Consider the following 27,987-nt stretch of genomic DNA (forward strand, 5'->3'; position numbering starts at 1 on the left):
ACTATAGTATTAAAATTTGGGTGTAAGACTTCGGCATATCATCATAAGCCCTCTAAAAAAAATTCCAGATTAATATATTAAAATATGAGGAATTCCAAAAGGGTTACAAATATAGCAGTTTTGTAATATTTGTAACTTTTGTATTTTTGTAAGTCTCCAAATTGCATGCAGAGATGCGTTTTGATCCACCAGAGACTTGGAGTTCTTCCCTTATCCATAGAGCATTGTATTTTTCCACTGCTTTCATTTATGCAACCTCACAGAATTTTAACATCTATGGACATTATGTTGCATCTTTCAAGAGGTCTCAACACGTTGACCAAAAAAAAAAAAGAGAACTTTCCGACTTGTAGGCCTTCATTAATATTCCATGACTCTTGCGTTGGATTCGTTTTATTTTCCTATTTTCTTGTTTATTTTTTTTCTCTAGCAAAGTTTTCTATCTGGCTTGGATTTTTGGAAGCTTCTGTCTATTTCTTGTTGTTTTTGTTTTTTTTTTTTTGGCAGCTTGTGTGCGCCATGAATTGTTAATATTTATGTGTGACACTATCAATCATCAATCTCTGTCCATGAATTTTTGGCCTGCTGCTGCCAGTGGCACAGCCCGCCTATCCATCAATATTTGCATTTCTATCTGGTGGACTGGCGAACTTCAACGAATTTTACACGTTTCTTGATTTTTTTCTGGGGGCTTACTGGCGAATTGGAGCAAAAGCCCCCAGCTCCTTGAAATGATTTTGTTTGTGGCTTTTGTTTTTGAGATTTTGTGGTTTGAGCTTTTGTGGGGGATTTCTCAACATATCTACACATTTTTTTTCTGACAAATTGTTTTTGGGGATTTTTTTTGGGGGGCGGAGTACGACGGGAGTGTGTTATAAATGAAGCGAAGAGCAATTCTTGAGAGATGCCAATTATGTTGGAACAAAGTCAGGAAGGTTGTTGTCGATAGATGGATGGATCGAAAGTGATAGGATTGGATTGGATTGAAGGGAGAGATATCAGATAGAGATGGATTACTAAGCACCTTTAAAAGGTAAAGGAGTTACAAGTTCAGGGTAATGGAAAAGTTTAAAAGAAATCGCCAGAGATTTAATAAATAATTGATGAACTAACATGGGCTGTTACCTGTCTCAGAGACTATTTTGATTCCAAAAACTTCCCACTTTAGGGCTTAGTTGATAAAGTTTTTGGGGTTTCACTCAATATGATGTCAAATGCTCTTCAATAAAATCCTTTTTATTCCGACCAATCTTTATCGCTCATCTTCTCACCTTTATCCTTTTTTTCTTTCTTTTCAGGTAAGTTTCAAAAGAATTTTTATGTGGTTAACAAAAAAAGAAAGGGAAACTCAAAAAAAGAGGTAAGTTAGGGGGGAGGCTGGTAACGAAATCGTCGCAGAGGTTGAAGAACCCCCTCGGGAAAAGGCCTGCGCCACCTGCTCCCTTTTGTCCTGCTGCAATTTGCCGTTTAATTATTCAACAAGGATTTGTATCCTTTAACTATGTGCTGGGGTGAGCACTCCCCTCCTCCACTCCCGCCAAAAGTTAAAAGGGGCGTTTTGGGTGACGGTTGGGGGCGTGGCCTGGCAGAGGCGAGACAAAGCTCAAATCACTTTGTTTGCCCTGCACTTAGGCCACGTTGCCGCACGGCTATAATCGGCTCAAAGTTAACTAACACAGACAGAATAAAAAAAAGTTTGAAAAAAAAACCAGCGAGGAGCTGGGAAAATGCTTCCTATGCTAACGGTTTCCGCCCACATTTCCCACCCACTTGTCGCACATTTTAATTGGCAATTTGGTGGAGACTGTCAGCAGGAGATGAAGTGGGCGAAGATTGAGGAGCACCAGGAGCAGGAGCAGGAGCAGAAGCTGGAGCACCAGCAGCAGCTCCTGTGTAACACAATAAGCCGCGACATGGCCCAGAACCTCCACAACTTCTCACAACCCACCCACAACATGTGAGCATAAACAAACATTTTATGCCGCCAAACCAACCACCCACCCAGCCGTCGTCCATTCCTGCCACAAGGCCAACTCAAGCCCACTCCCACGCATCCTGGTAAAGCGAAAATTGACACTTTTAACAAGTCGAAGGAAAAAAATGTCGCCTGTCGAGAGTTTAACCCGAAAAAGGCAGGCTACAAAAAATGGGGGGAAAAAGAAGAAAAGTTGGGCCCAGAAATGGAGGGAAATCGAGTCGAAGAGGAACGGCAAGATGAAAGCCAAGTGACGCGGACAGGAGGGGATTGGGTAGTAAAGAGTGGGAGTGGGTGGGTAGTCTGATACTGTGTGATTCGTTAAGTGGCATTCCCGTTAGTCAAAAGGCCAAAGCCCCTGGCACATCCTCCATTCTCGTCCTGCCAACATTTTAGCCCACTTGGACATGGCCAATTTACGCGTTGATCAACTTTTTTTGTTCCTTGTTGACGTTGTTAGTGAGTCTTGTTTAGAAATTAAAAAAGTTTGAACAAAAAACAAGAGGAGGTACAACGAATAATGTCAATAATTTTAAGAAGACAAGAGGTAGGTTCTCAGATTGAGGTTTCGGTTCTGAACTGGATAATAAAAGGAAGGCTATTTTATTGATTTATAAATACCTAGCTATTTCCCAATTACTTTCTATAATTAACTTTTATACCTTAAACCCTAGCCATTTGATAAGGTTTTAGGATAAAAAGCTCACATTTGGACTAGCCTTATGTTATGTTTTTTTTAATTGAAGTGTAATTTAAGCCGAGCAATTTGCTTTTTTCCTGTAAAACGACCCAACCCCAGAGTGATTTCGTGGAAATGTGTGGGCGAGTCGCACCAAGAAAGGCACGTGGGTGGACATGAGATATGCATTGGCTCGGGTAGGGGTGGTGTTTAGGGGATGCCTAGTGGCGGGTCTTTTGGTCACCCAGCGGATGTTCATAAATCACTTTTTTGCGCTGCTGCTGGTGGTGGGGGTTGTGGTGTAGGTGGTGCTGGTGGTTGGTGGTGCTCTTCTGTTGCGCTTTTAATGTTTGCTCTGTGATCAAATTCAGATTTGCTGTCAACCGAAACTGGGCTCCACCACCCACTAGAGCACCCCCCACACACACCCACCAACCAATACACACTCAAGTTACACACTTACACACGGGCACACCCTGCATCGGTGTGACTCCCCCTCCCGGAAAATCTCATGTGAACATGTATGGGTGGGTGGGGGTGTATCGGTTTACATTGAATTACGCTTGACTGATGACTGCCGTTTCAGATTCTTGCGTCTTGCCTCTCTTTTCCTCCTTGTCCAGTGGCAGTCACATGGCGATTGCCCAACCGCCCCCTCTACCGCTCCTGTCCCCCTTGACACCCTCCACTAGCTCTGGGGCACACTTAATGTTCATTAAATTTATGAAAATTTCAGCAATGATTTATGATTCTTCTGGGGGTGCCCGGGGTGGTCGCCCAAGTACTGCGCCCCCTTCGTGGCGGAGAATCGTTTTAATGAGCTTTGAAGTCGATATGAGCTCGATTTAATGGCTTTTCTAGGGATTTCTCCTTTTCGACGCTCGGAGCCATAGATGAAAGCATTCCTTGATTGAATCAGTTTAAGCCAATTTTTACATCATGTATAGGAAAGGATGTTAAGATTGTATAAAATTCTGCGAGAACCTGCATTTAAATCTTGTCCCCTATAAGAAAATATATTGACGTGAATGACGTAATGTCGTAATAACCACAGAGATGACTATATCCCGGATATCTTTGATCCGATTCATGAGGGCAACCCTTTAAATGACTCCTACAAGGGGACTCCCCTCCAAAATGTTGAAAAATGCATGGAAGGCTAATATGGCCCACAGGGAAGGCTATATCTTGGCCAATTTTCATCCAATTCTTGAGAGGAATACCTTAAACGATTTCTAGATCGATTCTCTACCAATCTGCATCAAAATCCAGCAATAAAATATTTTTTAGATTTTTTGTCCAATTTTCTGGGGAGACCCCTCCAAAATGCTGAAAAATGCATGTACGGCCAATATGGCCCCCAGCGATGGCTATATCTTGGCCAATTTTCATCCGATTCTTAAGAGGAATACCTTAAATGATTTCTATATTGATTCTCTACCAATCTGCATCAAAATCCAGCAATAAAATATTTTTTCGATTTTTTGTCCAATTTTCTGGGGAGACCCCTTCGAAATGCTGAAAATGCATGGGAGGCCAATATGGGCCACAGGGATGGCTATATCTTGGCCAATTTTTATCCGATTCTTGAGAGGAATACCTTAAACGATTTCTAGATCGATTCTCTACCAATCTGCATCAAAATCCAGCAATAAAATATTTTTTAGATTTTTTGTCCAATTTTCTGGGGAGACCCCTCCAAAATGCTGAAAAATGCATGTACGGCCAATATGGCCCCCAGCGATGGCTATATCTTGGCCAATTTTCATCCGATTCTTGAGAGGAATACCTTAAACGATTTCTAGATCGATTCTCCATTAATCTGCATCAAAATCCAGCAACAAAATATTTTTTAGATTTTTGGTCCAATTTTTTGGGTAGACCCCTCCAAAATGCTGAAAAATGCATGTACGGCCAATATGGCCCCCAGCGATGGCTATATCTTGGCCAATTTTTATCCGATTCTTGAGAGGAATACCTTAAACGATTTCTTGATCGATTTTCTACCAATCTGCATCAAAATCCTGAAACAAAATATTTTTTAGATTTTTTGACCAATTTTCTGGGGAGGTCCCTTCGAAAATGCTGAAAATGCATGGACGGCCAATATGGCCCCCAGCGATGCCTATATCTTGGCCAATTTTCATCCGATTCTTAAGAGGAATACCTTAAATGATTTCTATATTGATTCTCTACCAATCTGCATCAAAATCCAGCAATAAAATATTTTTTCGATTTTTTGTCCAATTTTCTGGGGAGACCCCTTCGAAATGCTGAAAATGCATGGGAGGCCAATATGGGCCACAGGGATGGCTATATCTTGGCCAATTTTTATCCGATTCTTGAGAGGAATACCTTAAACGATTTCTAGATCGATTCTCCATTAATCTGCATCAAAATCCAGCAACAAAATATTTTTTAGATTTTTGGTCCAATTTTTTGGGTAGACCCCTCCAAAATGCTGAAAAATGCATGTACGGCCAATATGGCCCCCAGCGATGGCTATATCTTGGCCAATTTTTATCCGATTCTTAAGAGGAATACCTTAAACGATTTCTAGATCGATTCTCTACCAATCTGCATCAAAATCCAGCAATAAAATATTTTTTCGATTTTTTGTCCAATTTTCTGGGGAGACCCCTTCGAAATGCTGAAAATGCATGGAAGGCCAATATGACCCACTGGGAAGACTATATCTTGGCCAATTTTTATCCGATTCTTGAGAGGAGTACCTTAAACGATTTCTAGATCGATTCCCCATCAATTTGCATTAAAATCCTGGACCAAAATATGTTTTAGATTTTTTGTCCAATTTTCTGGGGAGACCCCTTCAAAATGCTGAAAATGCATGGGAGGCCAATATGGCCCCCAGCGATGCCTATATCTTGGCCAATTTTCATCCGATTCTTGAGAGGAATACCTTAAACGATTTCTAGATCGATTCTCTACCAATCTGCATCAAAATCGAGCAATAAAATATTTTTTAGATTTTTTGTCCAATTTTCTGGGGAGACCCCTTCTAGAATGTTGAAAAATGCATGGGAGGCCAATATGGCCCCCAGCGATGGCTATATCTTGGCCAATTTTCATCCGATTCTTGAGAGGAATACCTTAAACGATTTCTAGATCGATTCTCCATTAATCTGCATCAAAATCCAGCAACAAAATATTTTTTAGATTTTTGGTCCAATTTTTTGGGTAGACCCCTCCAAAATGCTGAAAAATGCATGTACGGCCAATATGGCCCCCAGCGATGGCTATATCTTGGCCAATTTTTATCCGATTCTTAAGAGGAATACCTTAAACGATTTCTAGATCGATTCTCTACCAATCTGCATCAAAATCCAGCAATAAAATATTTTTTCGATTTTTTGTCCAATTTTCTGGGGAGACCCCTTCGAAATGCTGAAAATGCATGGAAGGCCAATATGACCCACTGGGAAGACTATATCTTGGCCAATTTTTATCCGATTCTTGAGAGGAGTACCTTAAACGATTTCTAGATCGATTCCCCATCAATTTGCATTAAAATCCTGGACCAAAATATGTTTTAGATTTTTTGTCCAATTTTCTGGGGAGACCCCTTCAAAATGCTGAAAATGCATGGGAGGCCAATATGGCCCCCAGCGATGCCTATATCTTGGCCAATTTTCATCCGATTCTTGAGAGGAATACCTTAAACGATTTCTAGATCGATTCTCTACCAATCTGCATCAAAATCGAGCAATAAAATATTTTTTAGATTTTTTGTCCAATTTTCTGGGGAGACCCCTTCTAGAATGTTGAAAAATGCATGGGAGGCCAATATGGCCCCCAGCGATGGCTATATCTTGGCCAATTTTTATCCGATTCTTGAGGGAATAACCTTCAACGATTTGTATGTATTTGTATTGGTATTATTACACAAACTGCAACATAAATGTAAAATCCTGCATTTGGAGAACCTGCAAGGATGCACAGGATTCTCCTCAAAATCGAGCATTGTTGTCGGTGCGAACATCTTTTGTGAATTAGCTCTACATGACCCCCTCCTATGGCAGACAGACAACCTGGCATGGCATTGACTTCCGTCCATCAGGCGTTCCCACTCCATTTAGTTCATCTGCATGAGGTGCCGACCGGACTGCCCATTCCCAGGGCCGATAACTCCCTTAACGGTGAGTTGGGCACGCACGGAATTAACCTGAACATTGAATCGGATCGCCCTTTCCGAGACCAGGGCGAGACCATTAAGATATCAATTTTATGCATGCCCACAGTTCCAGACTCGGACAAATCCTCGGCTCAGTTGCCCAATTTTGGGCTCATACATAGAAATTATATATTACCGATTACATACAATTTATGTGTCTTTTGTGTGTGGGTATGGGTGGGGTTGGGGGCTTTTGGGGGCAACTGTCTAATTTAGTCCGAGACATGACTTCAAATGTCAACCAATTGTTGGCCCCCTCGAGCCGCCATCTCGATTTCTCCATCTCCTATACCAGTTAATGTCCATTATGGATGGATGTCCATTAATGTTCATGTTTTCATGGTTATGTTTGTCATTAAAATGGACAACACGCACACCCTGACACACACAACAGGATATCGCCCACACATACACACACAGCTGTGTTTGTTATCGTTATCGTGGTCAAGTTGGTGAAAAGTCAGCCCCGAAACATGCTCAAAGGCATCTGTTTAGTTGGTATCGGCACTTAGAGAAATATCTTCCTAGTGCTAAGCACTCTTTTATGCATTAGTACATTTTGAATCTCTCGCATAACCTTGAGAACGTTGGCCACACTTACAAGGTGAAATGGCTGACGTTTCCCCCCTTTTTTTGGACAGATTGCCCCTCGCAACGGATGCACTTAATGCAATTCCGCTTATTTCTTGGCAATTCTTGTATTTTATTCACATTTTACACTTCAACCTCGCCAGCTCTACCCCTTGTAGCAGAAACGGGCGTATCCTGGAGGGGTTTTTCGAAGGTAAAACTGTTGGGAGAACCCTTCTCGCCAGCACCACTGCTCTCGTTTCAACTATGCGGAATTTTCTGCTTTGCATATTTTTCCCTGTGACTTGCCAAGACTACCTCCTGGTCCTTTTTTTTCTTTTGGGTGTGTGTGTGTGTGCGGGGAACATTTTCGCCTAGAGTCGGGATAATGAGATTATGATGGATACATTCCTGCTCGCCTCCGTCTTAAGGTGGCTTTAGAATTCCTTCAAGTTTGTGTTCCTGGGGGGTGCGGGCTGCAAGGGCTTTGAGAAAAGCCGGCTGGAAAATCCCTTCGGATTGCTTGCTTAATGGCCAAGTATTACCGCAGGATTGTCCTGGCAAATTCAAAGTTCAAAAAGTCAAAGTGGCCTTGGCTAGAAGGGAAGTATTTAATTTTGTTTTAATTTTCAAAACGGTTGTGTTATTTTTATCTCCTAGACTACGCCTACAATTTGCAGTGTAATGTTTGGGAAAATCTGTACCCCTACAGAACCTAATCTTAACTTTCGGGTTATCGCAAATGGTTCCAAAAATAGATGGTACTCTGAAATCGATAAAAACGCCCACCAAAAATAGCTAGTACGATGAATATTTTATTAATATTAGTTATATATATTTCTAAGATTTTTTTTTATATATCTATTAAAGTGTCATATCTAAGCAAGTACCCAAAAATCCCCAATTAAATCACAGTGTAATACGAACTTGGTCATTAACGGTTAAAGCTTTTATCTTGAACTTCCAGCAGCCTACACACGCTCCATACATAATTCCTCTGCCACCCCCCCATATAACCCACCGCCCAATATTCAGATACCCCAATCCTCCGTAAGCCCCCATTTTCGCTCGCCCCCCTTTTTTCGCACATGTTTACTTATTTATTTGGATACACATTTATATTTATTTCCTTTCGGCTGCGATAATTTTTGCTCTGCTGCCGCGCTGCTGCTTCTCTGCTGCTGCGGCGTTGGCAATTGCCAGCGATTGACAGGCGACATGCAATAAAAATGTTTGTCCAGCACAGATGTGGGCAAGTTATTAGTATTAATGCCATTTTATGTTGCTATAAAAATATTATGGCTATTATTAATCAATGGAACTATATTTATTTGATTCCAATACACAAATCAATTAATATTATAAATCTAGAAAACCTATATATAGATATGGGTATTCACGATTTTTTGGGGGTGGTGGAGTTACTGGAATAGTTGTGGTTTAGACCATTTCCTTTGGACTTTGGCCAGTCAGCGGCAGATCAACCGCAAATTGATGAGCCACCGAGATGCTGGTGGGCATCTTTCTCTGCCAACGTCACCGTCACAGTCAGCGTCGCAGCAACTACATACCATCTGGGAAAGGTAGAAAGGGGAGTGGCAGGGAGAGAAGGCGCAAAAGTAGTTACGACTGATAAGAAAAACGAACGTATGATGATGAATAAGGCCCAACTACAGAGAAACATAAGAAAGCAGGGAGTAAAAAAGGCCAAATAATGGGCATTTAATTTCTTGACGACCTGCAAACGAATGGAAATGGAAATAAAAATGGAAAGAAATGGGGCAAAAGTAAGCTGAAAAAAATAATGCTAAAAAAAAAAAAATAATTTTATAGAATATAATATTCATATAATAACTCTTTCTAAATTATCCTAAAAAAAATAAAAAAATTAAATTCTTTATAAACTATTTAATTTTTTTCAAGTGTACAAATAAACAAGATGCCTTGCGATAAAATAAGAGAATAGCCAAGTCAATGGGAATGTGAATTAGAATGGGAATCGGAATCGTATGAGATGGGAAAAACGTATGAGGTAAAGGATAGTACATGGGGGGTGGGGGGGATGTGGGCAAATAGGGGGAGTATCGTTGGGTCACAGGGAAACTAGAAACTCTGGAGCAACAGTCCAACCGTCGGTGGAAAACAAGAACAACAAGAATCCAACTGGCAGAACAGTTGAACAAACAGTAAATACCATTAGAAAAAGAGGAAGAACCAGCAACAGCAGCAGTAGCAGCAGGCAGCAGCAGCAGCATCTTCTTCCGGCCATAAGAGAGGGAGAGAAAGAAAGTAAGGGAAAGAGGATGTTGCTGCCGGCGTCGCTGCTATTACTGTAATCGCGACGCCGCTGATAATGTATTTTATATATGTATATGTATGTACGTATCACATGTGTGTTTTTATTTTATTTTATTATTTTTTTTTTTGCCGCATTCACACCCCGCTGCGTTGGCGCTGACGTCGACTGCGAGACAGCGACGACGACGACGACCAGCATGAAAGTGCAGGAGAAAAGGGAGAGAGTGTGCGGGAGAGAGGTGGCTTAGGAGGCGGGGATGGGATGGAGATGCCGCAAGCCGATAAAAAGGCAGGCAAAGTCGCAATTTTCCCCCGCATATGTGTGAGTGTCAGTCTTTTCCATATGGGCGCATTTATACGCGTTCGTTTTCAATTGAAAATTTTCCCCCGGCTATGGCCTGGCCCTCTCTCTCTCTCCCTCTCTATTTGTTTTGCTATTATCATGGTTGTTCTATGCCAACCACCCACCCACCCCCTCAACCCACATGCAAGATTTGGGTCTTCTCTTTTTATTATTATCAGCTGATTTTAGCCCTCTCCCTGTCGCACCTTTTAAAAGCGAAATGTAAGCCATAAAATAGCTATTTTCCATAGAAATGGCTTTTTTTTTTAACCCGTTTCCCGGCTTTTGGGCTGATTTAATGTTTTCTAGACCCTATTGTTCCTAAAATATGTTTGGTTTATAATTCTATTTAAGATCCGGGCCTGGGTACTGCCATTACGTCGATGGGAATCCCCCTCTGCTTCTGATTCCCTTACCAATTGATCAATTAACTAATTGTCAATCAATCAGGGGAAGTGTATTCCTAAAAAAGTCAAAGATTCATTGGGGTTTCTCTAAAAAAAACAACTAACTTTATTAAAAAAGTGGGTTACCCAAAAGAGAATAAAAAAAATATTTTTTTATTATTTTTCTAAAATGGAGGAAAATGATTCAAGGCAGACAGGTGGCATGATTGGTTTAATAGTTTTTTTTTCTTCACTCATTGCTCGTGTTTCCCCAACGTTTATGATTTATTTTTATGGGCGCCACAAACAAAAAAAAAATAAACAAAAATTGGCTTAAAAGCCGCCAAAAACTAAAGATGAGAAGCGACAGAAATTGACGACCTGCCCATCAGCTGGCTGACGCTTTTGGGGGGGAAAATGGCCAATACAAGACAGTGGGGAGTGGGAGGGGGTGGGCGCTCAAAGTTTTTTCTCACGCTGCCCGTCGTATCCAAAAAACCACTTGTTTTTAAATAGGTGCCAGTACAGTGGATGCTCTCTACAATGGAAATCTACAATTTCAGAAGATTTCAAATAAATTCCCAAAATACAAAGCAATTCTTCTCATAGTGTCTTCTCGTAATGATGAATGAAGTAATCTTTTTTGCCAACAGCTCACTTTCTTCTCCACTGTGCGAATTTTTTTTTGTGATTAGTTCTTCTTCTTCTCGCCAATTTTTTGGGTGGTGGCGCTTTGGCAGCGACAGCGACGCCTACAGAGGCAGCAACATCGACGCCGGCAGCACTAGCGTTGACTCAGACGTTGACGTCAACAGCGTTGGCTCTCTCAGCCATTTCCATTACTCTCTTTAGTTGGCTTTTTTTTTTTTTGGGGAAAATTCACCCCCGCCGCATAAGAAAATTGAGTTTTCCGGAAAGGGAGAGGAGATACCAGCAGAGAGAGAGGGAGAGCGCCAAAGTGGAGTTCCGCTTGCCGGCGCTTTTCTACAACTATTTGCCATTTTTCTCTCTCACTCTCACTATTCCCGCATTCCTCGCCTTTTCCATTCATTCATACGCGTCATGTTCTTTCTGCGCATGCTTCGTAGCTCTGCCGCTGCACAGTGGTTGTTATCTATAGAGGAGTTTGCAAATGTTATATTATAATTTTAAACTAAAATATATTTTTAATATTAGTTTTGTTTTTAAACTTTTTTTTTTACTGTAAAAGTATCTTGAAAATGTAAAAATATCTCAGAGGTTTCTCTCTCAATTCGAGTGAGACCACTGTGCCTTGCTGCTGCTGCTGCTGCTGCCACCACCTCTGCCGCCGCCGCCGCCGGCTTCGACGTCGCGTTGTTTGACTTTGCCTCAGCTAGCTTCGTTTGATTTCATTTTGATTTTAATTTTCGTCGTGGTTAGTTCGCTGAGCGCGAAGTTGTTCACAGATTGTCCGCAACTATTCCTCCGCTGAGATCAGCTGCTACAAGCAACAACAACAACAATAACCACAACCTTAACTGTAGTTCCCGTCTCTATTGTCGTTTGTTGTCCGTGCGTGTGTGTGTGTGAGCTTAAAGCTGACGAACGAAACAGAAGGAAAAAAAAATAAATTATAGAAAAAAATTTGTAAATTAAATGAGAGCGAGAGAGTCGGTCAGTGAAATATTATCGTATCGTACGTGTCTACCTCTCTTTGTGTGCTTGTGTGTATAAAACAAAAAATATATATAAAAATAGCAATAGAAAGTTATTAAAGCGTTTTGCAAAAAAAAAACCAAAACCAAACAACAAAAACAACAAGAAAACGGCGAATAGCGCGAGGAAGCGGAGATTCGGAGAAGAAAATAGTTAAAGCTTGCGTCTCAGTCGCAGTTGCCGCTCTGCCAACGTCGCTGCCAGCGTCGCACTTGAAAACGTCGCAAAAGTTTGTAAACAGCCGAAAGCTTCCACACACGTGTGCGTGTGTGTGAGTGCGTGCTTAGAAGAAAAAAAAAAGAAGAAAGAAGAAGCCGGAGCGGAAGGAGGAGCCGCCGACAAGAAACCGACAGAAAAAAAAATAAAGTAAATAAAAGCAAAAATTGCCCCCCGGGCATAATAATATTAAATTAGATACCATATATACTTGAACTCTCTGCAAAATTTCGTATTTTCGAAATTAATAACAAAAGGAAGACTATATAAGTGTGTGTGCGTGTGAGTTGCCGTCTCTGCTTTGCCCTCTTCATTCGCACTGCGCCCACACACCCAAATTCGCCATAGCCGCCCAGCCATCATATAAAGTTCAATGTCTGTTTGTTTGTTTGTTCGAAACATTTTAAATAAAATTTATTTCATTCTTTTCTTTTTTTTCTCATTTTTCTCTGCCCCACTATCTATGTATTTTCGCTCCTCTCTTTGTGGCGTGTATAATTAAATAAGCGAAATAAATAAATGAGTGTATGTGTTGCCGATTAAAGGTTAGCAACTTTTTGCAAAAAAAATAAAAAACTCATAAAAATCCCAAAAATGTGACAAATGCCAAACGTCAAGATAAAGTTCAGCCAGAAAGAGGTGCAAGAGAGATATCTACAAAGTAGAGAGGGTGGAAACAGAAAGCCGGAAAGTCTAGGAACAGCTGATTTGCTTTTAATTGGGATTTTCCCCTTTTTTTTATAGAAAAAATATATTTCTGAGAAAAGCTTAAATGTTTTTATTTTTGCAGGCAGTTTCTGGGAAAAATTAAAGGCTGTATAACGTTAGTATTTTTAAAGTTTAAAATAAATATTATTTTTCTTATCGATATAAGGCAATAAATCATTCAGCTTGTGTGGGTGTGGGTGGGTGGCTGTCAGCTGGTGGTGCCATGCACGACTGCCATGCAGTTGAACCCCAAGTCGTAACCGATTTCGTACGATTTTCCCCAAGTGGTCAGCCAGCCAGACAATAATGCCCGATATGAAAGCGCCAACGACTGATTAGGCTCGAGGCTCCCACACCCTCCTTTTTTGAAGGCTGAACTGCCGGCTGTGCCCTGCCGGTCGTCAAGTCCAAGGTTAAGCCTTTATTTTTAATTTTTTTGGGAAACTTGAATTTTTTGAAGACTCTTGGATTTTTGCACCCCTTTCAACGGTGGTCTTTGTCTTGCCAAAAAAAAAAATGGAGAGCAGGAAAGTGAGACATGAAAACAACCCTCGAAAATGGGCAACAATGAAAATTTCTTAACGCAACCGACGGCGACAGCTTCAAGGAACTTTCTCTCAAGGAACAAGTTGCAGTCAATGCACCCTCTCACCCACCCAACCCCTTGCAAGGGAGTATCTCCTTGCTCTATCTCTCTATCGTTGTCTCTCTCACTCTCTTTTTTTTTGGCCCACGCCCCAAAAACAAGACGAGCGCAGACAACATCGTTAACCTGCCCCAGGGCCTTAGGGGATTATTTTGTGCCTCCCCCTTGCCTGCCGATAACCTCACTTTGTTCTTTGTTTTATTTCAGTAACAAAGTAAAAGTTATAAAAAAAAATAAGGAAAAGGAATAAAAAAAAGTAAAGAAAAGCAGCTGAACGTGAGCAGAGAACTGTGAACTCTCACCTCAGCACATGTCCTTAGACAGCTGAAGCATCCAGGCCACCACCACCCCCCAGAATCTGCACTTGAAGAAAAGGGATATTTTTTTTTAAAGAAAAATAAAGAAAATTGTTAAAAAATAAATAAATATTCGTCTTTATTTTTATTTTAATTTTTTAAAATCTTTAAAAAATTTATAGATTTTTTAAGTTCATTTTTATTTCAAGTATCACTTTTTTTGTTTATCTTTTAACCATTTTTTTTGGGGTTTTCTCCTCTCCTGCTCTCCACTGCTTCTACTTTTTCTTCGCTTTTGGCCTGGCTCATCTGTTTTATGTCTTTTTTGGCCGCGTGGCCACAGCCGCAGCATTTTTTATGGTTTGTTGGCAATTTCTGGATTTACATATTATTTTCCTTGAGACTTTCCACCCCCCTTACTTGGCACTTATCGCGCGCGGTGTTGACTTCCTTCCTGGCTCAAAGGAGCCAAATCGGACAGAACAATTTGTTGGCCAAGTTGCCTCGAGAGGGTGGTGCGGTGCTTCCCCCAAAAAAAATGCAAATCCAACCGAAATAAAACGCAGTCACAATCCACAAAAATACAACAAAAGGAAATGTAATAAAAATACACGAGCGACAGGCGTAAAAAATAACAAATAATAGATACAAAAAGGCATTAAAAATATATCTAGAATAAAGAAGGGTCTTTTGATGAAAGCTGGACTTGTGTGAAACACAATATTTTATTTAAATAATAAAAAACCATTTAGAAAAAATATCAAATTATAGAATCGATGCGTCAGAGACGTCGAACTGCAAAAAGTTTCAAATGTCGGTGCCAGTTTAGAGTTTCCTTTTTCGCCAGAAATCCCCTCCCCCTCTACCTCTCTCATGTATATCCACTTTTAGTTTTTAATCTAAAAACTTGAAATACAATTTGGTGAATTCCCAGAAAATAAAACTATTGATATGACAAGTGTGTTGGTTCGTCCCCCTGCCCGACTGTACCTCTCTCTCACCGCGATAACAATATCGAGTTTAGTCACAGCCCTCCGGCCGATAAGAGAAAAAATTGCCCATAAACACAAATAGTGTAAAAAAAAAAAATATTCCCTCTTATCAATAGTGGAAAAAAAACGTACAGAGAAATTATGTCAACTGTTTGACACAACGAGAGCTATAGATAATATTATACATTATACGTATGTACCACCCCTCTAGGTATCTCCCTAAGCCCTCGGTTTGGCGATCAAGTGACGCGACTGCTAATGAAACTTTTATAAAAGTGAGTCAACGTTGCGGTATTACGGATAAGGATTGTGTCGAGGGGCTCTCAGGGCCTGGGGGATAGGCAATCGTTTTGAAGAAATCATGAGAGAAAGGCACTATTTCCTAAGGGACTTTAAGAACCAGAGAGATTATGTTAATTCTTGAGAAGTTTTGAGGCCATTATAGGGCTAGAGATACTAGATAACTAGGGAATTTTATTAAATAATACTTGGATTTTCATGTTAATGTTGGTATTTTTGTAGAGTCATGAAGGAAAGTCCCACTTTTTCCCTTAGGGACTTGAAACACCAACGAGATTATGTTAATTCTTGGGCTAGAGATTCTAGTAATCTTTTAACTCATGAGAACCTTAGACTCTTTTGAAATATTTATCTTAATCTGCCCAGAGCTTTTAATAACTCTGGCATATTATATAATAATACCATGATTTTTATGTCCATTTTCCCTAAAAATAAAAAACTCCCATTTTTTAATTTTTTACAGCATCTTTCGCTGCATTTATGGCCTCAACTCATAGCCGGTTGATTGAATTTTAGTGGCTAGCCGCTGTTGTCTTGGCCACGAAAGTGTAGTCAGGTGCTTTTTATGGTTTTTTGTTTTCCGGCTCCCTCTCTTGTTTTCTCGGTTTTTTATTTTTTTGCACTCTCCTCCACCGGCTCTCTTTTAAAGGTCAATTCGTTTGGGTTTGTGGGTTTTATTTTGAAAAGTGAGTCATTTCCAATTCACACGAACCAGAGAGAGAGGCGGCTTCAGTTTGTGTTTGCAGTTAAGTCGCCCCCTTGTTTTGCTGGCCAGTGTAATTAACGTAGGCGTTCTGTTTGCTCGGGGGACACATTTGTCTCGTGGCAGCGTCATCTCCACCAGCCCATGTGGCCCATGTGGCGTATGAGTGATAAAACATTTTCCTCCATGTGTATTTTCCTCCATTAATCGCTGGCCAGAAACAACAGTTGCAACCTGTGCTCTGGTTTTGTATTTTTTTTTTTTGTTTTTCAACTAACATGTTGATTTTGTAGAGTGGCCAGATGGGTATTTGATTTGGACAGTGGGTGGAAATGGTCACATTAGGGTCTTAACTCTTAATGGATTGGGTTTTCGAGGTTATGTAGTAGTAGTCTTTAATAAAAACTTTAATTAGCTGGAATCTCTTCCCTAATTTTCACTAAGTGGGGTCTGAACCCCCCCTTGAGAAAATGTTAGTTGTGTGACCAAAAACCACTTAGCCATCAGGGAGGTAGAATTTTAGGTTTTCTGCTTGACTTGACTGCCTTTCAGTAAGGTTTTCCTTTTTGTAGCCATATATAGGGGAGGTTGTGGGGGACACACTTCTGCACTTCCTGTCGGTCTGTCTGGCTGTCTGTCAGGGTAAGGGACCGACATACTCACTTTAGGGAAGATGTCAAGAAACCGCTTTGCTTTCTTTTTTTTTTTGTCAGCTTGCAAATTAAATTTAAATACCCGCATGAGAAGAGAGGAGAATTCTTAGTAGAGGCCGCCATTGTCCGTATTTTAGCCAAAGAGAGAGAGAGTGCCCGTGTGTGATTGACACTTCTATGTGTTTATGTTGGTAGCCACATATATGTATAGTATGTTGTGTGTGAGTGGAGTGCTCCTCCTCCTCCTCTGGAATCACACCATCATCCCGCTTTTAGAGCCCGGACTCGTGCTCGTGTTTGAGTTAAGTGTTACTTCCGCTACACAAGCGTTCGTCGAGACTCGTTTCATTCATTATTTATGGAAGGAGAAAGAGGAGAAAGAGACTCTATAGAGAATGGAGAGACCGGTAGCCACTCTAAGCCATACAAAGTACAAAGTGTCACTCCAAATTGGTCACTAATGGGCTACTTTTTTCACTCCAACTCAGTTTCCAATCGAAGATATTTCTCTGAATAATTAGTAACTATTGTATTGTAGTTCTTTTAATTGAAATACAATATTTAATTATTGAAAAACCTAAAAATTAAGAGCTAGCATGTACATGCCACCACCATTTCCTTCTGTCTGGGTGGGTGGGTTCTGGTTACCACCATTCTTTAACTGCGGCTTCCGATCACGTTCTGCAGCTTTATTTGATTTATTATTTGCAATTTCTATACTGGCCAGTGGCCATTCCACTGGCATTCATTCTTTTTTGGCCACTACCCAGACCTTTCTGCACGTTGTCACATAAATTTATTTATTTATTTTTTTTTTGTAGCCAAGTGCAGAAATCGTATACCTCAGACCCAGTCACTGGCAAGTCTCGCGTTTTCTCGCGTCTGTGATTAGTGGTCGGTGGTAAATATCACGCGCCATATATCATGTAATAATAATAACCCCAGCATACATACCTCATACATATATCTACAGAAATACACTCGGATATGAAAAGTTTCTAGACTCTAGACGAGGTTTTTTTTTATAAAGATTTTCCCTTTGATTTTCCCCATCGGCCTGGCTTCAATCTTCATTGAGTCTGCCAGTTTGCGTTTGCCGAGATGCCAATCAGGGTTTAACCTTTCTGCAGAAATGACAGGAGCAATTATGAGAGCATCAATTACCTACCTTTACCTCTGGTCTATGGTATGATATTACACCTAATAAACCCCCTTAAGAACGTTACTTTACCTCGTTTTTTTATTGGAAATGTCATCTGATGAACTTTGGTTCTTGATTAGCAATTTCCATGTCCATCTCCAAGGACTTTAAAGCTCTCTGGGTAGCAGCAGAATTCATCATCAGTTTCCATTAATATTCCATTTCCTGCAAAAAGCATCAATTAAAATCTTATTTAGTTGCATTTTCAAGGAGAACCCTCGCCCAATCATACACTCAATTAATGCTTAAATTTATTATGCCAATCAGACAATCGCTCAGGGACCTGAGACCCTCTGAAGGGAGGCACTTAACCCACCGGCTGTCTGGAAAACGTCCATTCTGGTGTGTGTTTGTGGCCTAATCGCGCTAAAATGCTTTTAGTGTTTCATTTCAGCGATAAATTTTCTTGTTTTGACCTTTCTCTCTCCCTGCTGCCCCCTTTCTCTTTCTGATAAAGGTTCATATCAAAAATTGGCCTTATCTCAGGTGGGCTCTAAGCAATACAATCAGTGCCAAAATGTAGTTGCCAGAGCAGATATTTTTATGATGACGCATTAGTTTCATTAATCGATACTGGCTCTTGGTTATCGTCTGTTATTCATTTGGTCAATGGGTTATGATTTAATGGCCATAATCACGCACCCAGTATGGGAGGCTAGCTTTGGAATTCCTCTCTCTAGAGTTCTGTGACTTTTAAAGGCCAGTCAGATGCCAGTATTCTTTTTTTTTTGCTATTTCTGGGCCTGTCCACTCAATTGAGTTATCTCCTTTAATTCAATAAAATTATTGCATTTTTTTTTTATTGTGCGACTGTCGCCAAGTGGTTGCCCGAGACTGCCATCCACAGTCTCTTCAGAGATCGCTGCTTCCGCAGTAGTCAGCCAGCCAGCCATCCAGCCGGCTAGTATCTGTATCTCTATGTGTGTGTGGGTCTGCCTGCTCCTCATGCATCTCGGGCATTCGAAAGTATCTCTGGCGTTGACATGAAATTTAAACTGCGACCCAGCCAGCCAGCCAACCATTGTCGCACAATGGTTACACACATTTTTTCCCAATCCCCCTAGACCCTACATCCCCCCCCAACACATTTCAATATCAAAGCTCAGACATGACTTTTGCTATCTGCCAGATACTTTTTTTTCTTCTATATTTGTATCTGTCAGTGTGTGTGTGTGTGTGTGTGTGTCTGGGGCAACAAAATGTTTGCGGTTAAGTTGGATAGTGAGAGCAATTTTCAATGTACACAAGCGTAGTCAACATTTGTGGCTTTTATTATCATTATGAGAAAAGGGGCGTATTTGCTGCAGATATTTATTTGCAGATATAATTATGATTGGAAAAATATTTGAATTGTATGAAAATGGCAATAGAATATAGAAAGAGGTATGGTTTACCAATAATCAGACAATAAATGACAAAAGAGTTATTACAAGACTATCTATCTTTGAGTTTCTTCACCCACCAGCACGTGCTCTCATGGCTTCTTCCACTTCAAGATTATACGGCCTTAAAATAGAAACCTTCTTCGCTCTCAACCTTTTTCCAAGCACGTAGAACAAACACAAACCTTTCCGGTTGATTAAAGTGTTTTCCTCACAATCACAGAAGTTTGGAAAGAAGGAAGAGCCCTTTGATTAGCCACCCAAATTATGCAAATCCACCTTAAGACGAAAGGGTTAATAAGAGTGGGTTTTGTGTCAATATATTTATTTATTTTTTGTTCAAAAACCAACATTTCTTTTATTAAAATGTTTTCAACCGAAAGATACAAATATAAATAAATATTAAAACATGCATACAAGACCATGTACATATATATCTCGAAATACAAGTGCATTTATTTATAAACATGTTGGAAATTGAAATTTATGAGGTCACTAGAAATTGCATTCAATTTCTTGGAATAAACTCATAAATTCCCAATGATTAGATACGTTCTTATCGAGCCAGATTATAAAAAGTTGCCAATACACTTTCTCACACCTGAGATAAATAATACAACCCAATTTACGCCTGAAGGTCAGGTTTTTGGTTTAATAACCTTTTCCCCCTCTCCACTTGGCTCTTGAAAAACAAAAGAACAATGAATCAAGTTGCTAATTAAAATGGAAGAGTCGTCGACCTGCTAGAAATTACGGGCCATAATTTCAAATTGAAAAAGTCTCTTGTCAAAAGGAATTATGGATGAGCCAGCATTTTCGAGGCGGACTAGAATATTTCATAAATTATTTCTCATTTTTTTCTCCTCTTTCTTTTTTGAGTAAAATTCCACCTGCAAATAATTCGAAATTCTTTATAGAGAGAGCGGGAGTGAAGAGGCATTGGCATGTCGAATATTTTCAGAGGTGAAGGATGCTTTTAACCCCGGAGATCCTGGGGCCTAAACCTGGTCCTGACTTGCGTCAATTATTCCCCCCACCCATTGAGGATGACTGTTATCTGACGCCCAACATTTCCCTTTCCAGAAATAGATGAATTCTCATCCATCTATCTATCAGTTCCGTGCCAGCTTCCAGTTCTAGGATAGAACGCATTTAATTTATAAAAGTCACGTGAGAGGCACGTTTTTTATGTGGCTTTTAGATGGTTTTGGGATGGAAAAACCCTCCCCAATCGGATTTGGCCTCCCTGACCCTGATTTGATGAGTTTTAGCAACCCTCCTCCCAAAGGGGGTTTTAAAAACCCAGAAATCCGCCCAAGCCATAAGAATCGTTTCGAATTGTCATTCGAGGGCCATAACTTGGGGTGGTGTGGGGGTAGCAGTTCATTGGCCAGTTTGGGCCTTTTTGGCCAGTATTTTTGGCTTTTAGCCCGGCTAGGCCCATTGCCAGCCTACATATGCTAACCAAATTTGACAGCCCGGCAAGCACTTGGACAAATAATAACTGTCACTAATCATGATGGAGTGGATTTATGCGGAGACTGATTTAGTGACTGAGACGAGTGCACTTCCAGGCTCTTTCTCTCGCATTTCGTATGCGTCTCCAGTCTTTGCATTTTGATTTATTAGCCGAGACCCCCTCTAAAGAGGTAGGGGGACTCTAGCTTCAGAAGAAAGCAAAAAGACTCGACCGGGGCCGGGCTTAAGTGAATTATATTTTATGTGTGGTGGCGCTCTCGTGTCGTGGCGACATCATAAATCACACAAAAGTCCATTTGTATTTCACACTTTGGCACGTGACTCTTTAGCAAGCGGATCTTGCGGATCTTTAGGTTTCGGTTTCTGTTTCCAGAGGCTTTTTGTTTATTTGTGGGACACTTGGTTGATGGTTTCGTAATAGAGATGTTGGAATGTGGTGGGCCTATAAATCATAAATAAGTTCTAGAAGGGCGTTACGGATGTTTAACATTGTTTTGTAGATATTTTTTTATTTTTAAAGAATTTTTAGTATCTGAGGAATGTTGTTTTTAAATTTCAAGCCTTACAAGTAAGAGTTATGACTATTTTGTTAAAGTTTTCTTAGGTGGTTTATCATAACTCTAAAACTACTGAAGCAATTGTTCTGAAACTTTTAATATTTATTTATAATTCTCCACGAAACCAATGTATATAAGTTTTATCTAGAAAAATGACCTCTATAACCCCTTAGGTATAGATTTCCTAATAATCGTATCAGGTAATTTCACTTATTTTCACATTTATCTCTCTTTAACCTTTTTTTCTGTGCAGAAACAAAGACTGTCAGCTGTCAATCCTCATAATCGATATCTAAAAGGGCAATTTCCAAAGACCCACATCAAAATAGTTCAGCAACGTCCTCTGACCCTTTCGATTGGTCTATGGAGGCTCTGGCCAGACCAGACCTTTGTCTAATCTTGTGAAAAACCAATGAAAGAACAAACGAATAGTCATAAGTTCAGGCCATTAACAATTGCGTGTTTTGCCATCGTCATCGTCATTGAATCGAATCGACTTTGCCAAGACGACTACAACGACGACGACGACATCGTTTTTGGTTCATTCGCATTTTTATATCAAAAAAAAAGTTTAGCTTTTGGCCATTAAATTTTATTTTTAGTTTTGTTTCTTTGGGTTCTGCTTCGTGCAAATGCAATAAATAAGTAAACAAATTAAATGCGCATAAATAACAGAAGAAAACAGAACAGCAAGAAGGTTAACACATCCAAACTATCGTGCTAATGTCCATATAAACTTTCGGATAAAATACAGTTGGCCAAAGTCTCAGACCTCAGATGGAGGCACGTGTGTGTGGAGCCACAGAAGAGAAACCCCGAAGAATCGTGAAGAAAGAAAGATAGCCAGCAAAAAATGAGTGAAAAATTCGCAAAAGATTTCGTAGCGTGAAATTTTTTGCAAATGACGCAATTTTTTTTTTGTTTTTTTTTTGCCAACAAAAACTAGAAAATAAAGAAAGACAAAAAAAAATTGAATAAAACAAAAAGCCAGCCAACTTGTCGTTTCGTTGTGACACACATCCACAAGCTGGCAAAAAAAAAAAATATAAAATAAAGAATAACAGAATTCGCGTATTTGCGAATCAGTCTGTACAAGTAGTCGGAGGCCTCTTTGCGCATAAAATTATTAGAACGATATAATTTCATTATCAGACAGCCCAGACAGCCAAGCCAGTGCCAAAGCAGAAAGCAAGCATAGAAAAGTTCATTGGCACACAGGGCGTATGAGTTTTTGGCTCAAGTATGTACGAGTACACTCACACTCTTGTGTAAAAAATATAATACTCGTATATAGATAAACACCAGCCAGATAAACAATTGCTGACTACAAAAATTCGTTTGGATGAATTTATTATTTAATTATGCTTTCCATAAGCCATCGAAAAGTACAAAGACTTGGCCTGGGAAAACTGTACAAAGTGTATCTTTGAGATACTTCTTGACTTAACGAGTTTAAGGGAGTTGTGTTGCCTTCCTTAGCCGGAAAGTCAAAGTTTATTTTGACTTTTTGGCCATTCGAGATAGAAAGCACAAAGTTTATGATTTGTGCTGGCTGGCCCGCTGAAGCGTGACTTTCACGTCGGTTTATAAATTCACAAAAAAAATAAAAAAATATATGAGAGTATAGAATAGAAATGATAATAAAACAAACCCATGTGTGGAGGGAATTTTTTCAGCTTTTGTGGAAGACAGGCTGGGAATTCTAAGGGCAGTGCTGTGGAAAAGGAAATCAAGTATACGACAAGTGGCTAGCATTCTTTCCCGCCATTTCTGACATTTTCTGACATGTTTTTGCGTGTACTGACATGCTTGAAGTATCCTTTTAGGTTCTCTAGGACTGAAGATATTTTTGCACAAGTCCACAAATATCGTATAATATATGATTTAAATTTAAAGATAAATTAGAAAAGAGTTTTTTAAATGAAACACTATTAAGTTAAATCCCCTACATGGTCTGATATGTCCTATCAAGTCCTGAGACGCTTTTAAAACTCCAAATATCTTCCTGGGTATCTAGAACTAAGAACTCTAAGATATTTTTGCATAATGGAACCAATATCATACATTATTTGCATTTTTATATAAAGATCAATTAGCAATCCTTTTTTTTTTTTTGTAGTTTTTTCGGTAGAAACCCCCCTCTTGAAGCCATCAGGATACCGTGGTTTTCATGCAAATGGATTTTGTGGCTGGATAAAAAAACTTTTTAAGCTTCTCCCCCTTCTTTGAACAAAAAAAACTGCCAAATTTGTGAAACAAAAGAGAAGCCCAACAAAAAATTGTTTAGCTTGATTTTCGGTTGTGGATTTTCAGGGGAATTTTCAGGGGAATTTTCAGCAGGAACTTTTTCTTGGCCACCTTTTTTTTGGGGCTGTTGTTTGCATATTTCAGCATTTCCCGCTGAGCCCGCTGCTGGGCGAATAAAATAATGTTTTTTGGCAAATTTTCAAAAATGTATCAATGGCAAAGTTCGTGCTCTGAGTGCTATATAGAGTGTGGGTCTGAGCCTGAGTGGGTGTGTTTGTGTGTGTGGATGTGGAAGCTTTTGTTTGTTGCATACAAATTTTATAGATTTTCAACGCCTTCGAATGCAGCTGCCAAATATCCTGCAGCCTTATATGCAAAGCTGCCTGGCCTGGCATTCTCCAGCTCGAGCTCCTGCTCCTGGGCTCTGGCACATGTGTGGCATTTTAAGTGAAAAACGCCATCGTCGAGGCTGTCGTCAACAAGCCAATGCCTCTGTGGCAGAGAGCTCTCCTTCTGCCACGTCCCACCTCCACCTCCATCGCCATCGCCATCTCCATCTTCATCTATTGTGAGAGCCAAGTGGCATTCAATAACTTCGAATGGCAGCTATTCCAGTAGGAATTTCAATAAAAATACTTTGCCTATCCTCTACCATGCCGGCATGTCCTTCTCAAACCAAAGATTGTGGCATCCAAATCGCTTAAGATTATCGACATACTTTTGCTCTAAACATTTTCATATTGCATGTAGAGGCATTAGAGGTCCTTTTAGAATATTGAAGGTTATGTAACTAAAATAATCATTTCTTTATCTTGATTTTTTCTTGCAGTACGGTCAGCGAGTGCCGACGGCAGCCTCACCGAGCAACACCAACTCGAGCAGCTCCTCGAACACGGGATCCCAGAGCGGCACCCTGAGCACCAGTCTGAGCAACACGACGAACACCAACACAAACATGGGTCCCAACGGCACGGCACAGAATCAAAACCAGCAGGGCGGCGAGCAGTTGTCCAAGACGAACCTCTACATTCGCGGTCTCCAGCAAGGCACAACCGACAAGGATCTAGTTAATATGTGTGCACAGTGAGTAGCTCAAAAAAAATGGATATCTAAAAGAATGGAAATCAAATCCCATAACTTCCCCAAACACACACAAATCAGATACAAATGCAATCAAGTCGGTCTCTGGTAAGTGAGTACGAGTGCCCTGCGGTTCTGTATCTCTTGTCTCTGCGGTCTACCTATCACATTAAATTGCATTATATCGGACATGACATAGAGCTCCCCGGCAGGCCATTATGCAAATTCATTTTAATTGTTTTTGCTGCTCGAGGCATCCACATCGTAGATGGCCTTTGATGGGTCATAGATGGCTTCCAGCAAGATGCATCTTCTACGATTTTAATTGGATATTAATTTCTAGTTATAGTTCAAGTTTTTATACTTATATGGATAGAATCTAAAACTAACTAGTATACTTCTGGATCTTGGTGGAGAATACCCCCATTGGGCATTCCAAATTCCATCCATACGAAATGAACTAATTCGAAATGTGTGTGCTGTGACCTGCTATTGATTTGCTACCCACTGCGATTTGGTACCCCAGTTCGGATGTGTGTTTGTGTGTGGATGAAGGATCCAGAAATCCATTTCCATCCGCTTGGCCTCCATCCCTTCTGCTAATGAGCGGCTTAGCCTCAGTCCATTCCGCTTGGCTGCCTTTCCATAAAATAACCAACCACCACCACCACATCCTTGGGCACTTGGGAGGTGGAAAGTAACCCCCAAAAAAAGGCCATACCATCTTGATGGACGGAGTCCAAGTTTCTGCAAACTAAACAAAATCCACTAATTAGTGCGCACGCTTCATCAATGATTTTTTTTTTTTAGACCGTGGGGGTTGCCTAAAACAACACAATAAACGCACTATTATAATATAATATTATGTGTATTACGTATACGCACTGTTGGCCACTTCATTATGGCCAATATCATGGCATGCCATTTCTTTAATGCGTAAAAAAATAACTTATTTGTGGCCGTGGCACGAACATAAAAAAATACTAATGAAAAACGCTTTGTACCCCTTATATAGTTGGAAGTCACGTAATTAAATTGAAGACTAATTTGTTTTTATATTTTTGGGTTTTTTTTTTTACGAAAAGGACTTTTCCCCTCCCAGGGTTCTGTGTCCTGCTGCAGGCAATCAAAATAAGCGGCTTATTAGTGGGCAAAGCTTGGCCCGGGGCTTTAATGTTATTATAACTATGTATTTATGGCAGGAGAGAGGGGGATTGGCAAACAAGGATCAAAATAGGGGAACGAAGGGCTAGTTGTAACTAAGAAGATATCGATTTAATTTTGCCCTGGAGGGCAGGCGGGACAGGACACGACACGGACTAAGTCAATTATTGTCGAGCATAAATGAGCAGTTGGGAGCCATGAGATAGCAAAGGGTTGTGAACACTTCCATTGCCTACTTTGCAGGGCACGAGCATAAGCATAAAAATTGCATTATAATGACACTTTAATTGCTTATGCTAAGGCACAAGCTCTGACCCCTGCCCTGACCCCAGACCCCAGCCCGATTCCAATCAGAAGAGCCAGGTGTCCGGGAGCACCAGTTGCCCACTCCGGGCTTTTGAAATATTTTGCGGCACGTGGCACCGACACGCACACAGTGTGAGAGACATGAATGTGTTTATAATCTGATTATCCATGGTGTTCCTCATGCAATATCCTTGTGATACATGCATATCCTTTTTTTGTCCAGCCAGCTTTTGAACCCACCTGTTATTTTCTCTTTCAGATATGGAACAATTATATCAACCAAGGCTATTTTAGATAAAACAACAAACAAATGTAAAGGTATTTTTTTCTTCACCATTCTCATCATTATTTTATTTATGTGTGTTTTTGTACAAGTATTATTAGTATGTGTTTCTGTACAAACAAAAAATACCAAAAAGAAAAATGTAAGAAAAGAAAATATAAACAAAACCAAAAAAACTGAAATTTCATTGATTTCTTTTTAATATTTTGTTTAAAAAAAAATGCTGAATGCTGGATATAAATATTTAATATATAAATCATTTTTCTTCTCAAAGAATCTCCTTAAAAGAGCACTCAGCATTTTCGTTTCTTAATTTTTTTTTTAAATCAAAACACAATGCTCGTTATTGTATATTGTTATACACTTTATAGTTTCCATAAAAGTATATTATTTATCCCTTGATTTGAAATTGGCAGAATTATATATTGGCCTTAACCCTTTACTCTTTCATTTGAAGTCGATTAACCTTTAATTTCTTTTTGGTTAATTTTCTTCTCATTTCACAATCGTGTCATTCATGCATTTCATTCTACTATTACCAATATCTACTGCTACTGATGCACCCAAATAATGCTAAAAAAAAAAAAGATAATTATAATTGTAAATAAGCCGATAAAAAATGTGTAAAAATTGTGTATTTAAGAAAGGCTTCTCTCTATTCAATGTGTGTGCGTGTATCGATATATAATATACTCTTTGGTTATGTTCTTCTTACATTTCCCAAGTTACTTGTATTGTGTTTTTGTTGTATTTTTTTTAATCAAATCAATTATTGATTTAATTTTCACCCGTTTTTCTTCTTCCCCACTTGTCTCTTGTTCAACACATATTTTGTTTTTGTTCGATTTTGATTTTGTTGCACGTGATCCTCCAATACGATAAATGACCGACTTTACGAAATTCTTTCGATTTTTTTTTTTCTCCCGATTGAATTCAATTGCAATTTCAATTTAAATTATTGGACTATGAATATAAACATTACTCTCTGTCTCTGCATTATATATTTTTAATATATATATATATATATATTTATACATGCAATTAAAAAAAATAAAAATAAAATTCCTACCCCCCACCCTTACCCGCAACACACACAAAAAAAAATAAAAATACGAAAAAACAAAAAACAATAAAAACAAAAACAACAACGAACAACAAAAACAAAATATGTTTTTTTGCAGGTTACGGCTTCGTCGACTTCGAGCAGCCAGCCTTCGCCGAGTGCGCCGTCAAAGGATTGCAGGGGAAGGGCGTGCAAGCTCAGATGGCCAAAGTGGGTATCTGGGTGCTTCATAGGCCGGCCATTGTACGTTTGTTTGCATGCAAGTAATACTCACCCCCCACACACCGCAAAAGTGTCCCAGCAACCCTTCCCAGAATAGCCAGAAACCAGAAATCCCAAACCCCAAACCCCAAAAACCAGAATCCAGAGTTTTCTATACCATATCATTTTTTTACATTTTTGTTTTAAACTATACTGACCTAGAAAGTGTTATATTTTTACCACAAACATATTTTTGGTTAAGAACAGACTAGGTTATCAGAGGTTTAAGTTTAAACAAAAAAAAGAAACATTATTTACATTTTAATTATATGCTTTTATGTGTTTTAATTGTCTTTATTGGTTTTGTGATAAACCCCACCAATATCCAAG

At 39.7% G+C, this 27,987-nt stretch overlaps 1 protein-coding gene across 16 annotated transcripts in view; it reads left to right on the forward strand.

Moving 5' to 3' along the window:
• shep (alan shepard) overlaps positions 1-27,987 on the forward strand; it is a 119,555-nt gene that overhangs the window by 81,869 nt on the left and 9,699 nt on the right. For 9 of the 16 annotated variants that reach the window (XR_011442754.1, XM_017244797.3, XM_070279934.1 and 6 more), the window contains 3 exons: positions 24,330-24,583; positions 26,310-26,368; positions 27,515-27,639. Coding sequence is in view for 15 of the 16 variants with exons in the window: in XM_017244797.3 (XP_017100286.1) it covers positions 24,330-24,583; positions 26,310-26,368; positions 27,515-27,639 (438 nt within the window). In the remaining variant the exon portion in view is untranslated. Of the gene's footprint in view, positions 1-11,812; positions 12,487-24,329; positions 24,584-26,309; positions 26,369-27,514; positions 27,640-27,987 lie in introns of those variants that run through there. The other 7 variants (XM_017244811.3, XM_017244804.3, XM_017244805.3 and 4 more) reach the window with 4 other exon arrangements.

Source organism: Drosophila bipectinata, chromosome 3L (assembly GCF_030179905.1).
Source record: "Drosophila bipectinata strain 14024-0381.07 chromosome 3L, DbipHiC1v2, whole genome shotgun sequence".
Classification (NCBI taxonomy): Eukaryota; Metazoa; Arthropoda; class Insecta; order Diptera; family Drosophilidae; genus Drosophila; species Drosophila bipectinata.